Raw genomic sequence first — 13,763 nt, 5'->3', positions numbered from 1 at the left:
GTTTGTTTATTATGTATGAGAACAATGTTGTCTTTTACATTGATGTAACCTCTTTAAAAAACATTTCAAGCTTATTATATACTAAGCATACAGTAGTAAATAGGGAAGGTTTGCACAGCGCTGAATTTGCTTTGTTGATGATCTGTGCAGTGAAGTGGCAATGTTATTTCAGAGCAGTATTAAATATAGGATTTCAGGCTTTAGAATCTGAGAGTACTATACTGATGCTAGCAGATAGATATTTTACTATTTAAGATGACAGGTTTTTATAGATTTTCAGCACCATCCTGTCCAGTATATTACTAACCTTTCTAGAATCTATTTGTCAAAATATGTTAAATCATTGTAGTTTGTACAGTGGCATACAACACAGTAACACACAAGTAGGTACTGGTACAATTAGGTACCACTGTTTCATGTCCAGGTACTGTACATTAACTTCTGTCATAAGGGGGGTATTGTACACCATAACTATTAGCTATATCACAATTAAGTACTTCAGGACCTGGATGTGGGTGGGAGGTTAATTAGTTCAAATTAAAAAACATAGTTTGAACAAAAACCTTGACTGGAAGGGACAACTTTACTGCGACCTGGCTCCGTACCCCACCACACTCCTTTTCACATTGTTCATGAACTTAAATTCCTCATAACTGTATTTTGCACTGTGCTGCACTGAGCATGTAAGTTATCAGACTCTGTAATTCACTTTCAGGGGTTAATGATATTTGTTTTTCGTATATTAAAAAGTAAGTAGCTGGGTTCCGAACAAATATAGAATTATACGTCCCCACTGTTACTAAAACTGTTTAAATAATGTACCTGTATTTTTTTCTTTTCATTGTTAACATCCTGACAACTTTTTACACTTATGTCAGAGAACCAGGATCTTCAGCGGTCGCTTGTCCCTGCTTTAAGCAATCCAGCCCAGCCCAAGCTACTCCCCTTTCACTGCCTGCTGTTATACCAGAACTCTCGGCTCCTCTTGACTCTTTCTTCAACCTGCATCTACAAATACCCACGATATCGAGCAACTTATTCAGCAACTTATTCAACTCCGCCGTTTCTTCAGTCTCTGACCGGCTGAACACATTTGAAAGAACTGGACTCTTACATGTTCAATATTGTTGACTTGTCTGTCAGATAATTTTTTTTTTTTTTTTGTCAATTTCACAATGCATTCTCAGCCAAAGCAGTATCCCGCCTAGCGCTGGATAACACTCTCATAGACTGGTCTCAAACCGATCCTGATTTCTTCAACAGATTTTTTAACAGCTTTGTAGCAAACACCTGTACCATATGCACTTCCATCATCCACTCTTCATTTCTCTGCCCCAAAGCCGGTGCCTCCTCATCATCTTCAAATTTCCCATTGCCAGCTCCCAAGACACCTCCAGCTACTTCTGCTCAGACGGCATACAGATATGCAGTCATTTAAATTATGCATTTTGCAAAAACAAACAACATTTCTTCAGAAGCACGGCAAGGCATTGGGATGTGGACTTTCCTCCTACAGCACTGGAATGGCTGTTCTGAGACGATTTAATATCTGTCCCCAACGATCTCTCCTCAGTTTCGGTGGTATTTTTCATAACCAGTGGTTCTCCAGTGCAAAGCCTCAGGAAATCCAAATTCTCCCCCACAGTCTAAATCTGCAGCCCTTCTTGAGCTGTTTCCTATTGTCATCACAGCCTTCCTCTGGGTCCCCTACTGGCAGAAAAAAATCTGACAAGCCACTGTACACATCATTAACAAAGGTTGTTCATCATCTCCCATGCAACTCCTCTGCTGGCTCACCTGGCTATCCGTATCTCCCATGCAACTCCTCTGCTGGCTCACCTGGCTATCCGTTACCAATAACTTAATTTTGCAAGCTCGACACCTCCCAGGTATCAGTAACGCTGCCGATGCTTTCTCGTCTACAGATTCCAGGCTTCAGACATGTGGCTCCCTCGGCCCATCTGTTCACACTGCCTGTTCCTCATATCAACAACTTGATTTTCAACTAAATTCATCCCTTTGCAATCTTCTCACATTCGCTCAAGAGTACATGGCTCTCGCTTCATCTACCTGCTCATCCTATGCAACAGGCTGGTTTGCCTTCAAAATCAATCAGGATTTCATTATTTCCTTTGTTGTTCATGCAGTTGATCTACACCTGTTTTTGGGAACCCTCAAAACATCTAGCAGGCATTCAATACCAATATCGTCTATCCCGTATATCTTCCCCTCCCCCATCATCAGTCCTGCTGTCCTCCTGTTCTTTCAGGGAATGGCAAAGTGTTCCCTCCTCCTCCTCCCATCTCCTGTCTCCCCGATATTCCCTTTCACCTAATCACAATCCTCCTCCAAGGTTGTTTCTCTCCTTTCAATGATCTCTTTGCCTTTCTGCCTTCAGTTTTCCCTCCCTTGCTCTTTGCTTCTGTGATCTCACTCTAGTCCCTGACACTCACTATATCCTCTTCCTATGCATTTCCAAATCAGACCAGTTCCACCAAGGTCAATTTGTGCAGTTCTGTAAGCTCAACTCCCCTGTCTGCCCTTATTCCTCTCTGCCGCTCTTTTTCCTGTAGCATCCCCTCCAACCCTTGTGATCCCCTGTTCATTAATGCAAACAGTACTAATATAACAAAAAATCTTTCCTCTCTCATTTTTAAAGCTTGTCTGCTCCCCCCATTCATTCCATATTGGCGCAGCTACCCCAGAAGCAAAAAAAATAACTTCAACCAGCTTTCAATAAAAAAAAAATGGGCCACTAGTCTTCTACAGTAGTAGTCCTACATCCGCTGTTCACTCCAAGATATATCTCATGTCCAACATTGTATATCTAGTGTGCTCAGAGTGGGGGCCGTCTCTCCAGCAGGATCAGAGGTTTCCTCCCAAGGGGGTATTTCCTCTCCACTGAACGGTGAGATTAGTCTTTGATTGCCCTATTAAAAAAAAAAAAATCTATATCTATATCTATCTATCTATATATATATATAAATCTATATATATATATATATTATATATATATATATATATATATATATATATATATATATATCATATATCGAGTTTCTCGTCGCGGGATATATATATATATATATATCCTGTGCTAAAGGGCGTTTCTGTGTGTTTTAGTTAGTGCTCGAACAGAGCTAAGTTTTGTTTTCATTTTGTTCACTTATTATAAAATAAAAGTTTAAAGGTTAGTGTTTTGTTGTTTGTGATTTTGGAATTTTTTGAATCCAGTGAAGGCATCGCCCAGCCTGGGAACTTTAATTTTGTAGGTTTTGCTTTTTATCTTTTTTTTAAATCCCTTTGTTTTGGCCCTTGTGCCCTTTTATTTTTGTGTTTATTTATAATAAAAGTATATTCTTTTGAACTGCAGTTTGTCTCTGGGCCTCTATCCACTCGCCAGCCTGCCACATTTGGTGTCAGCAGTGGCATATAGCGCCTCCAGGGGGCTCGGAGCAGTACTGCAGTGTTTTTTTTTTTTTTTTTTTTTTTTTGGGGGGGACAATTTTTTTTATTATGGGAAAGAAGAGCAGACAGCAGCAAAGGCAGGAAAGGCAGCAGCTGAAGAAATGTAAGCTGCTGCAGCCACCGCTGGAGGATCCGGCTAGCCTCTTCTCCTGGTGTTCCTGGTGTGGGAAGGAGGACCACCGTTGGCGGTCCTGCCCACACATGCCACCGGCAAACTGGTGTGGCCGGTGTGAGGAGGACGGCCACAACTGGGCAGGATGCCCCTACAATCAGGCCCAGGAAGAGGTGCAGTGTTCACCCCGGGCATCAGGGGCCACCCCACTACCTCCAATACCACCACCTTCACCACCGTCCCAGGAGATCTGGGAGTGGTTGACGCACCCTGAGGCAGACCTTGTCCTCGATCTCCCCATAGTTATCAACATGCTGTGGCGTCGAGATGGGGAGAGGTGGGAAAAGTGGGAGGTTGCTTCCCAGAGGTTGCCCTCATGGTTGTGAATTACCTGGCGGTAGACATGGGAGATGGCCTGGTTATTCCAACAGAGAGGGGTGAGCCGCCTTCCCGAGAGCCAGAGAGGGGTGAGCCGCCTTCCCGAGAGCCAGAGAGTGATGAGCTGCCTTCCCGAGAGCCAGAGAGGGGTGAACCGCCTTCCCGAGAGCCAGAGAGGGAGGAGCCGTCGTCCCGAGAGCCAGAGAGGGAGGAGCCGCCTTTCCGAGAGCCAGAGAGGGAGGAGCTGCCATCCCGAGAGCCAGAGAGGGAGGAGCCGCCGTCCCGAGAGCCAGAGAGGGAGGAGCCGCCGCTCCGAGAGCCAGAGAGTGGTGAACCACCTTCCCGAGAGCCAGAGAGGGAGGAGCCGCCGTCCCGAGAGCCACAGAGGGAGGAGCCGCTGCCCCGAGAGCCAGAGAGGGAGGAGCCGCCGCTCCGAGAGCCAGAGAGGGAGGAGCCGCCGTCCCGAGAGCCAGAGAGGGAGGAGCCACCGCCCCGAGAGCCAGAGAGGGAGGAGCCGCCGCCCCGAGAGCCAGAGAGGGAGGAGCTGCCGTCCTGAGAACCAGAGAGGGAGGAGCCGCCGCTCTCAGAGCCCAGAGGGGAGGAGCCGCCGCTCTCAGAGCCCAGAGGGGAGGAGCCGCCGCTCCCAGAGCCCAGAGGGGAGGAGCTGTGGCCCAAGGTTGCCTGCTGCTCCGCATCGCCTGAGGCTGCTGGTGTCTCCTTTTTGTTTACTAGGGATGCCGAGGGTCCGCAGCCGCCGTCGCCTCCTCCCGAGGGTCCGCCGCCATCACTGTCTCCACCACTAGAAGGAGCCGGGCCGCCGTCGCCGTCTCCACCACCAGAGGGAGCCGGACCGCCGTCGACGTATTACCTTGGAGATCCGGGGCCCCCTCAACCAAAGAAGGCTTAGGGGCTCTGACATCAACCCTGCCCACCACCGCCCACCAAAACAGCCCACCCAAGGGACATAATTGGACTCTTGGGGGGGGGGGGGGGGGGGGGGGTTGGCCGATTGCAGTCTGTGTACGTTGTACATGGGGGGAGGTGTGTGAAATTGGCAGGGATAGGGTTAAATTCCCCTACCTGCCTGGCTTTATTGTGTTCAGGTGGCTGGGGTTGATTAGTTGATTACCTTAATTAACGATCAATCAGCGCCCAGCCACCTGACATAAAAGGAGGCCTCTGCTTCCTATTAAGAGGAGGGAGCTGAGGAAGCAGGTTGTTGTTTTGTTGTTTGTCATTTTTGAATTTTTTGAATCCAGTGAAGGCATCGTCCAGCCTGGGAACTTTAATTTTGTAAGTTTTGCTTTTTGTCTTTCTTTTTGTGTTTAAATCCCTTTGTTTTGGCCCTTTTGCCCTTTTATTTTTGTGTTTGTTTATAATAAAAGTATATTCATTTGAACTGCAATCTGTCTCTGGGCCTCTATCCACTCGCCAGCCTGCCACATATGCATTTCTCTGTATTTAAAGTATTATGGATTTTCTTGTTGTTACTGCATCTTGTAAAGCGCTTTGTGATGGTGGTCCACTAAGAAAGGTGCTATATAAAGTAAAGATTGATTGATTGGTTGATTGATTCCTCTGCTTTGATTGTTGTTCTCCCCTGAAATGTTTCTGCAATCATTTTGGGAATGCAAGTCTCCTTTTGTAAACATTACATCTTGTCTTTACAAAAAAAATGTAAGTATACACAACAATACAGTATAGAGACTGCAGGTTCACAAAGCTTTAACTCGTGTGTTATTAAAAAATGTCTATGGATGTTGATGCCATGCTCAAATACCTGGACACTATGCAATTTCAGGCATACAAATTTCAGCTGCATTTTTGGAAAATAAAGGCTGCCTCTTTTAAATGTGTAAACTTCACAGTTTCATTTATTACTGTTAATTACTTAGAAAATCCATAAGCTTTAAACACACACTGAGCAGTTAGCAAGTCAAAATTTATTACAGTCACATATTGACTGAATGACCTTCATGTCATACAACCGCTGCCTTTTTTTCCCCTCAAAAGACTTATTTACCATAGTTTTCATTGCAGAATGTATGTCTTTTCATTCATTTACTTATGTTTGGCTTGAGTTGGCCTCTCAATTTGCAGCTCCTGGTATAATCTCAACAGTTGTCTCATCTACAAGCACACAGTGATGTTAATGTATTGTGTCTTGTAGAGTTCTGCCGGAAATCTAACAAGCAGTGACGATGAAGATGTCCATGGCATTGACAAGGATGGCTACATCTGTGCTGTTTGTCTGGATGTGTACTTCAGTCCCTACATGTGTTACCCCTGCCACCACATCTTCTGTGAGCCATGCCTCCGCACTCTTGCCAAGGACAACCCCACCAATACACCATGCCCTCTCTGCCGGACCATCATTACAAGGGTCTTTTTCCAAACAGGTAAAATATTATTGGTAAAAATGAATAATGCTGTATTTACAGAGGTCACTGGTTACACAAGTGAGTAGACTGGTGTGCTAGATACTGTGTGTTTTCAAAAAAGAGGAGGTGATAGCTGGGGTGCACAGGGGGCATTACGGAGCAAAAGTAACTATATATAGATGCACACAGGATGAACCCAGCTCTGTGCTTCAGGTATTTCCCTGGGCCCTAGTGTTATTTTAAACTAATACATTGTCATAATATTTCTGAGTAAGTGAAATAAAAGTATGATAAATGATTTGTTCAATAAGGGGAATTCATACATACAGCCACTTTATCTACATTAACATTATTTACTTTAATGTGACATTGCTTTAGGGCTAAATACTTTTTTGTTGTGTTTTTTTGTCAAATTACTTGGTATATTTAAAAGCTGTTCTCTCATCGTGGTGTCTGACATTCATCATTACTTAATTCAGCTGGTGAGTCTGTGACAGTCTGAGGATGGCAGTGTCTGTGTTGTAAGGGTTTTATTCCAGATAAATCCAAGTTCTGCATCTTTCTTCAGGATTCAAGGGTGTGCATGGGTTTTGTAAATCTAACCCGATAAATATAAAGGTAATTAAAGCCTGATTATATTTCACACTTTGAATGTTCAGTTAACCCTTTTATTATATTATTATATATAGAATACTCTAATAGTCTTGATTTATGTTACAATTAAGTGTCTTTCAACAAAGTACTAGTTAAGTTAAAACTATTTCAGTAGGCTTGCTAGGATGGAAAATCAGAAACTGGCATTTGAAATGTTAATTTAAAATTTAGATAAATAATATATATATATATATATATATATATATATATATATATATATATATATATATATATATATATATATATATATTTGTGGTTTTGTTGGCTCATAGATACTAAACTGGAAAGTTAGTGCATAAATACCAATACCTCTTTTTCACTGTATAACCGAGCCACGCAGGAGCCGTACTGAGCCCTCACAGTGCAGTTAAGGAAAGCCCGAGTTGTTTTTCCACTGCAGAGCAGGGCCATGCTACTGACGTCACACGCAATTTTACTGATGATATCGACTTAATAAAGTTTAACTAGTTCTGTTGAAGGGGGGAAAAAGGCAGGTTTTAAAAATATAATTTTCCAAAGATTGTTGTTGTTTTTTGTTTGGGTGCTTAGTAGAAGCTGCACAAGGTCAACGAGAGTCGTAGTTGTATGTATGGTACAGCTGTATACTGTTTTACTATATATTCTTTTCTTTATAGTAATATAATAAAGGTCAAGGATAAGAAATTTGGTGGGATTTTGTGTTTTTGAATGCATGTTAAGTGTACCGTACCTGCAATTTATGTCCATTTGCTTCAAATCATCAGAAATTAGGGCATACACTTTCTCATTTCTGATGCATGACTCCAGATCTTCTATCTGCCCACAGAGAAACTAGAGGCTACACTTCCTCAGCGTCCCAAGACTGTACTTTTCTCTCATCACGCTCGGTGCCTGGCATGTTGTTTATTGTTTGTCTTTCTGGAGTTGACTGACTGATGCAACGTAATGACGAAAATCCTTAACCCCCCCCCCCCCCCCCCCAGGCCCGGCTTGACTCTGAGCCAGATTCAGATGTCCAGACTTTCACGGTTTGGTTCTTGTGAGTCTTGACATATAGCCAGTGGAGAACCACCCATACCCGTACCGTACCAAGCTCTCACGGGTCAGATGTGCCAGTGGAGAAGGGGTATAACAGTTAATGTATTTCTGCGTCAAATCATAAAATCTCTGAGTATGTGTGCCAGCAGAGATAAGAAACTTGACTCGGGTTAAAATGCAAAGAGTCTGAGCATCAAATATAGAGTACTCTGCAATAGAGTATGTGTTATTGGAGGTTCTGATTCAAAATTTCAGAGATAGTGAGTTTCATACTCAAGACTAGCGTCCATTAAACATGATTCACAGTGATTTGACTGGAAGTTTAAAGATTAGTTTTCTTATTCTAGCTCAAGGTCAATAGAGGAAGGTAAATAAAATCCTGTTAAAAGTTTCAGCTGGGAAAAAGGCAAGTGTGGCAGAGCAGAGCTCTGCCCTGTATAGATTGGCAGGGATGGGGTTAAATTCCCCTACCTGCCTGGGTTTATTGTGTTAGTGTGTCTGGGGTTGATTGGGGTAATTAACGATCAATCAACATCCAGCCACCTGACATAAAAAGAGGCCTCAGCTTCCCATTAGGGAGAGGAGGGAGCTGAGGAAGCATAATATATATATATATATATATATATATATATATATATATATATATATATATATATATATATATATATATATATATATGTATATGTGTGTGTGTGTGTGTGTGTGTTTGTGTTTTTATATTTTCTGATCCAGTGAAGGCATCGCCAGCCTGGAAACCTTTATTTTGTTTTATTATATGTGTTTGAATATATTTGTTTTGACATTTTTATTTTGTGTTTATTTGTGAATAAAAGTATTATTTGTTTAAACTGCAGTCAGTCTCTGGGCCTCTGTCCACTCGCTAGCCTGTCACAGCAAGTAAGGGCATAAGTAACAGGAAAGTATTAAAGCAAGTAAAACAACTTTAAAAAGTCAAACTATATGGGCATGTGCTGTTTAAGGTTTCTCTCCACAAATATATATTGTTTATGTTCTTCTCCCCATAGACAACTAACCTGGAGATACACTAATTTCCAGTGCTTTAGCTATAAGAATATACTTTTCCATTTTCAGTGTCCATATTTGTTTTATTTGTTACAGATCTAAACCATACAACAAAAACCTTTTTCCCAAAAGAATATTTATCCAGAAAACAGAACTTCCAGAAAACTAGCTGTGCTAAGTGGCCTCTTCCAAGCTGTAGGAAAATGTTCCAAATTTTTGGAGGTAAGAAAAAAGTCTGTGTATGATATTCAGTGTGTGTGTGTGTGTGTGTGTGTGTGTGTGTGTGGGGGGGGGGGGGGGGGATAACTTGACCTATTATTTGTGCTTGTAGCACATGGTACCCTCTGCCTAGTGGTAGATATGTCCTTAGAACTGGCACAGCAACATCCCCACAATAATAACTTAACCAAAGAAGGAACCATCCACATAGAACTTTATTACAGACACCATGTCCTCAGGATCTTTTCAGTGATAAAAAGGACATAAATGTAACAGTGAGTTTGGATACCAGTTGTTGAACTTGTTCCATTTTAACCCTTATCTTGTCAGATGCTTTAACCAGTAAACCTCATTTAGATATTATACGGGATGGGCTCATGATCTCCGGAGACTGGAGATTGATTATTTGTACTCTGTTTCCCTTAATGGTTCATGAAGTGTAGTGAAATCTGAAGCTCTGTCATGTTTTGCCTCTTAAAGTGCAATGCTGTTAGGACTGCTGCAGTTGCTCAGAAAGCTTTATGCCTTGAATGTGCCCTGATTGCATTATATAGTCTAATTTGGATTTAATTTTCAAGAAATCAACTTTCATTTGAGAGGACATGAAACCCAAATTTATAAAAAAAAAATAAAACCTCTATTAGGCTTCCATAGAAAGGCTTAAACATGATTAGGCGACTGTGCTGCTACCAATTCCCTGAGCCCCTGAATTGGAAGCAGCAGGGAGCTACTGTGCAGCCTTGTATGCAGCGACAGTGCTGCGGGTTTTTTACACAGGGACACTCCCAGGCTGTAATGCAGCAGCTGTATGCTTCCTCTGTTTTGCAGCAAGTAAGCTTCCTTGTGTAACAAGGCCTTTGGGGGTTGAAATATTATTATTATTATTATTATTATTATTATTATTATTATTATTATTATTATTATTATTATTATTATTATTATTATAATGATTCAGCATTTATAGGAAAAATGTGATTCTGTGTTTAGATTGCAGACACTTGGGTTTGCATTTATCAATAACTTCAGTGTGCAATATGCATTACTGTAAAACTGCCTGCATTTCAAATAGAGAACACAACATGGAAGATTAAATTAGGAATATGAAGTCCATTGGTTTGTATTCATTTTGGAACATTACAGATGTTTTTTTTTTTTCTTTTAACAAAGATAATTGCACCCATTGACACATTGCACCTTGAAATTTAAAAAACTTACATTAATAGGGATCTTGGTAAAACTCATTGAAATGCAATGTGACCTGGAGAGTAAGCAAGTCTTCATGTAAACACTGTATGTGAAATGTGCCATTATTACATACTAATATGAAAAGTTGCACTTGTCTTTTTGAATGAGATTTCTTTGAGATTTCTTTTTCCTGCTGTCAATGCAAACAAAATCCAACCCTTATACTAACCATATGATATGTACGGTTCTGTCTGAAAAAGAAAGTCCTATAAAAATCAAGCTTAAAAAAAAAAGGCTTAATAAAAAATTTAACTTCGTCCAAGTTTTCAAGTAGGACAAATGTGACGCGTGAGTGTCAGTGCACAGATTTTGCACCCAGTTATCTTCTCCTAAGCTACAAAGGAATAAAAGCTTATGAGCTCAAAGCCTCTGCTAAAATGAACCTATGCAAGCCCCTCCTTTTAAAGAATAGAAAATCAAAATATTTCCACTTAACCCCGATTAGTGCACATGGCCTTGTACAGTGGATGTATTCATATATTCATATAAAAGTTGCCGTGAACACTGAACAGAAATTAAGCCTTAAGTATGTTTGTAACATTGCTGTAAATCCAAAATTTGCACTGTATTTTTAAACATGCTGATTTTAAAAAAGCCTTCACTAAACCCATAGTACTTTGCATAACCAGAGTAATACAGAACCAATCCAAACAGTATTAAAGGTATTGGAACTGTTTAAACATTTTGCTGAAAAAGTAGATTTTATGTCTGCCAGATGGGTGAGTGAGTTATAAATCCTTGAAATCGGAAGCTGTTCACTTATGACAAATAATGTGAATTAAGTCATTTAGCACAGCAAGGATAACTCGTACACTTCCTGAAAACTCATACAGGACAAAGAATTACTAGATGTTCTTAATCGTTCTTCAGCATGAAAAATATTGTAATACAATGGAAAATACTGTGTAAGCAAGGGGTCACAGAATATCATCTTGGAGGAAGGAACTACTGACATTACTTCAAACTGTGGCTGGAATATGCTTTATTATTCCCTTTGCAAGACACCCTTTCAGTTTTTCCAGTGAAAAATAGTTGTTAAATATTTGCAGCCACAGCTGTGTGATTTACATCCTATGTACAACCAGATATCTGTCTTATGTTGCCATTGCATCACTGTTTTGGCACAGATTTAAAAAAAAAAAAAAAAAAAAAATTGGGCTTTTGTTTCATGTTATGTTGCATTACACTGCAGGATGATGTCATGTAGAGAGGAGTTTATTATATTCTCAAGGTGTTGCCTGTTTTGAGAGCCACAAAAGAAACATTATTTCAGGGTCAAACTGACTGGCTGCTGTTCTCTTCAAGAGCTGCATCTTACTTCTGCGGAAGAATTTTTATGATGATGCATTTCCAAAAAAATATCTGCCAGTACTAGGAACACAACTCAAGGTAAATCAGGTCATGGGGAACAGATATGTTTTCTGTGAACAGCAGTCAACTGCAGTCAGAGCTTTTTGCTTTCAAAGTTGTTTTGTTTTTTGTTCCCTGTAGGTTTTAGGAGGCATGCAGACCGAATTGCACAAAGACAGTTCCCGCATGGGGGTTACAGATTGGACTCTATGGACTTTGACGATGACTCTCAGGGCTGGCGATTTGACATGGACATGGTGATCGTCTACATTTACTCTGTCAACTGGGTCATTGGATTCATTGTTTTCTGCTTTCTTTGTTACTTTTTCTTCCCTTTTTAGTGCATTAATTCAAAGCCTCTCCCAGCATTAACTAACTTATTTTAGTTTTTAATAGGCAATAACATAATACAGTTTTGTTATCTGATTGAGTTTTTAGATTATGTAAAATGGTGGTGTTTTTTTGTTTGAGGGGTTATACATGTAGTTTTCTAAATGAAATAGTGTAAATTCCGATACATGTCAAGTGTTCCTTCAGGGGTTATATTGCAAAGTATTATGGTTAGAATTAAAGAAATTTAATAAATATAAATAAATAATACATAAAGAATCCAAGGCTTCTAGTTTCTTGACAGGAAATTAGAATAGAATGTTTACATTAAAAGGGCAGATTAGTTTCTGAGAAATATGTTTGCATGTAGTTGATACATGAATCCAACATTACCATTTACACATGTTAGAGATATTGTCTTTCTAATGTGCTTGAATTGTGTCTGTATGATGTCTACACATTTCTTAAATTTCCCAAATGTATACTTCTATTACAGTGAAACTGTAAAATATTAAATCACCCAATGTGGAACTACAAAGACTGCAAATTGAGAAGCTGCAGTAGTAGTGCGTTTATATTATGGCAAGTCTGGAACACTGCAGATACCAAAAAATAATCATTATTTAATGAAGATATTACTTTTAATAAATACACTGTAGTATTGACTGCAGTTTATTAATTGTGTAATGCATTGGGGCAAGGTTATTTAGTGCCAGCGTTTTGGCAGCAATCAATCGATGCGTACTCATTTGTTACAAAACAGGCAGTTTGTAGAAGCAGTAATAGTCCCCGATAGAAGGACATTATCTTGAGGCTGTCCTGTCAATTGCAAAAGCTCAGATACAATTTCGTGCACTTAATGTAAAATTCTTTAGAATCTGTAGAAAAGAGTATGCACATTAGCTTGCTGAAATAAGTAAGCAGTAGCAACTCCAGGGAAATGTAATGGCAGTACAGTACAGTATGCATAGGGTTTGGAGGTTGATCAAATAGGCTGGAATATATTAACAAATAAACTTCTGTGACTAAATTTCATAAGTTCAGAGCATATTCCCAGGATGTCCTTGTATACTAAATGTATAAATTATGTAAATACATCTTTATACACACATACAGTGCCTATAGAAAGTCTACACCCCCTTTCAAAATGTTCACCTTTTATAGACTTTAAAATGCAATTAAATATATTATATATATATATATATATATATATATATATATATATATATATATATATATATATATATATATATATATATATATATATATATATATATATATATATATATATATATATATATATATATTCATTTATCTACACACCCTACCCCACAACTTTCAAGTGAAAAACAAATTCTAGAAAATCGCACACCAAGTTAAGTGGCCTCCACCTGTGTTAAATTGTAGCAATTCACATGATTTCAGGATAAATTCAGCAGTTCCTGTAGGTTCCTTCTGCTGGATAGTGCATTTCAAAGTAAAGACTCAACCATGAGCACCAAGGCGCTTTCCAAAGAACTCCGGGACAAAATTATTGAAAGGCACAGATCAGGGGATGGGTATACAAAAATATCAAAGGCCTTGAA

General features: G+C 39.9%; 1 protein-coding gene across 1 annotated transcript in view; it reads left to right on the top strand.

Moving 5' to 3' along the window:
- Positions 1-13,338, top strand: part of LOC121300747 (E3 ubiquitin-protein ligase RNF180-like) — a 40,776-nt gene extending 27,438 nt beyond the window's left edge. Inside the window, exons 5-7 of the mRNA XM_041229527.1 lie at positions 6,129-6,357; positions 9,130-9,255; positions 11,989-13,338. Coding sequence (XP_041085461.1) covers positions 6,129-6,357; positions 9,130-9,255; positions 11,989-12,188 — 555 coding nt within the window. The 3' untranslated portion in view covers positions 12,189-13,338. The remainder of the gene's footprint in view (positions 1-6,128; positions 6,358-9,129; positions 9,256-11,988) is intronic.
- Positions 13,339-13,763: the final 425 nt, after the last annotated feature.

The sequence above is a fragment of the Polyodon spathula genome, chromosome 2 (assembly GCF_017654505.1).
Source record: "Polyodon spathula isolate WHYD16114869_AA chromosome 2, ASM1765450v1, whole genome shotgun sequence".
Taxonomy (NCBI): Eukaryota; Metazoa; Chordata; class Actinopteri; order Acipenseriformes; family Polyodontidae; genus Polyodon; species Polyodon spathula.
This window is presented reverse-complemented; position numbering and strand designations above follow the sequence as displayed.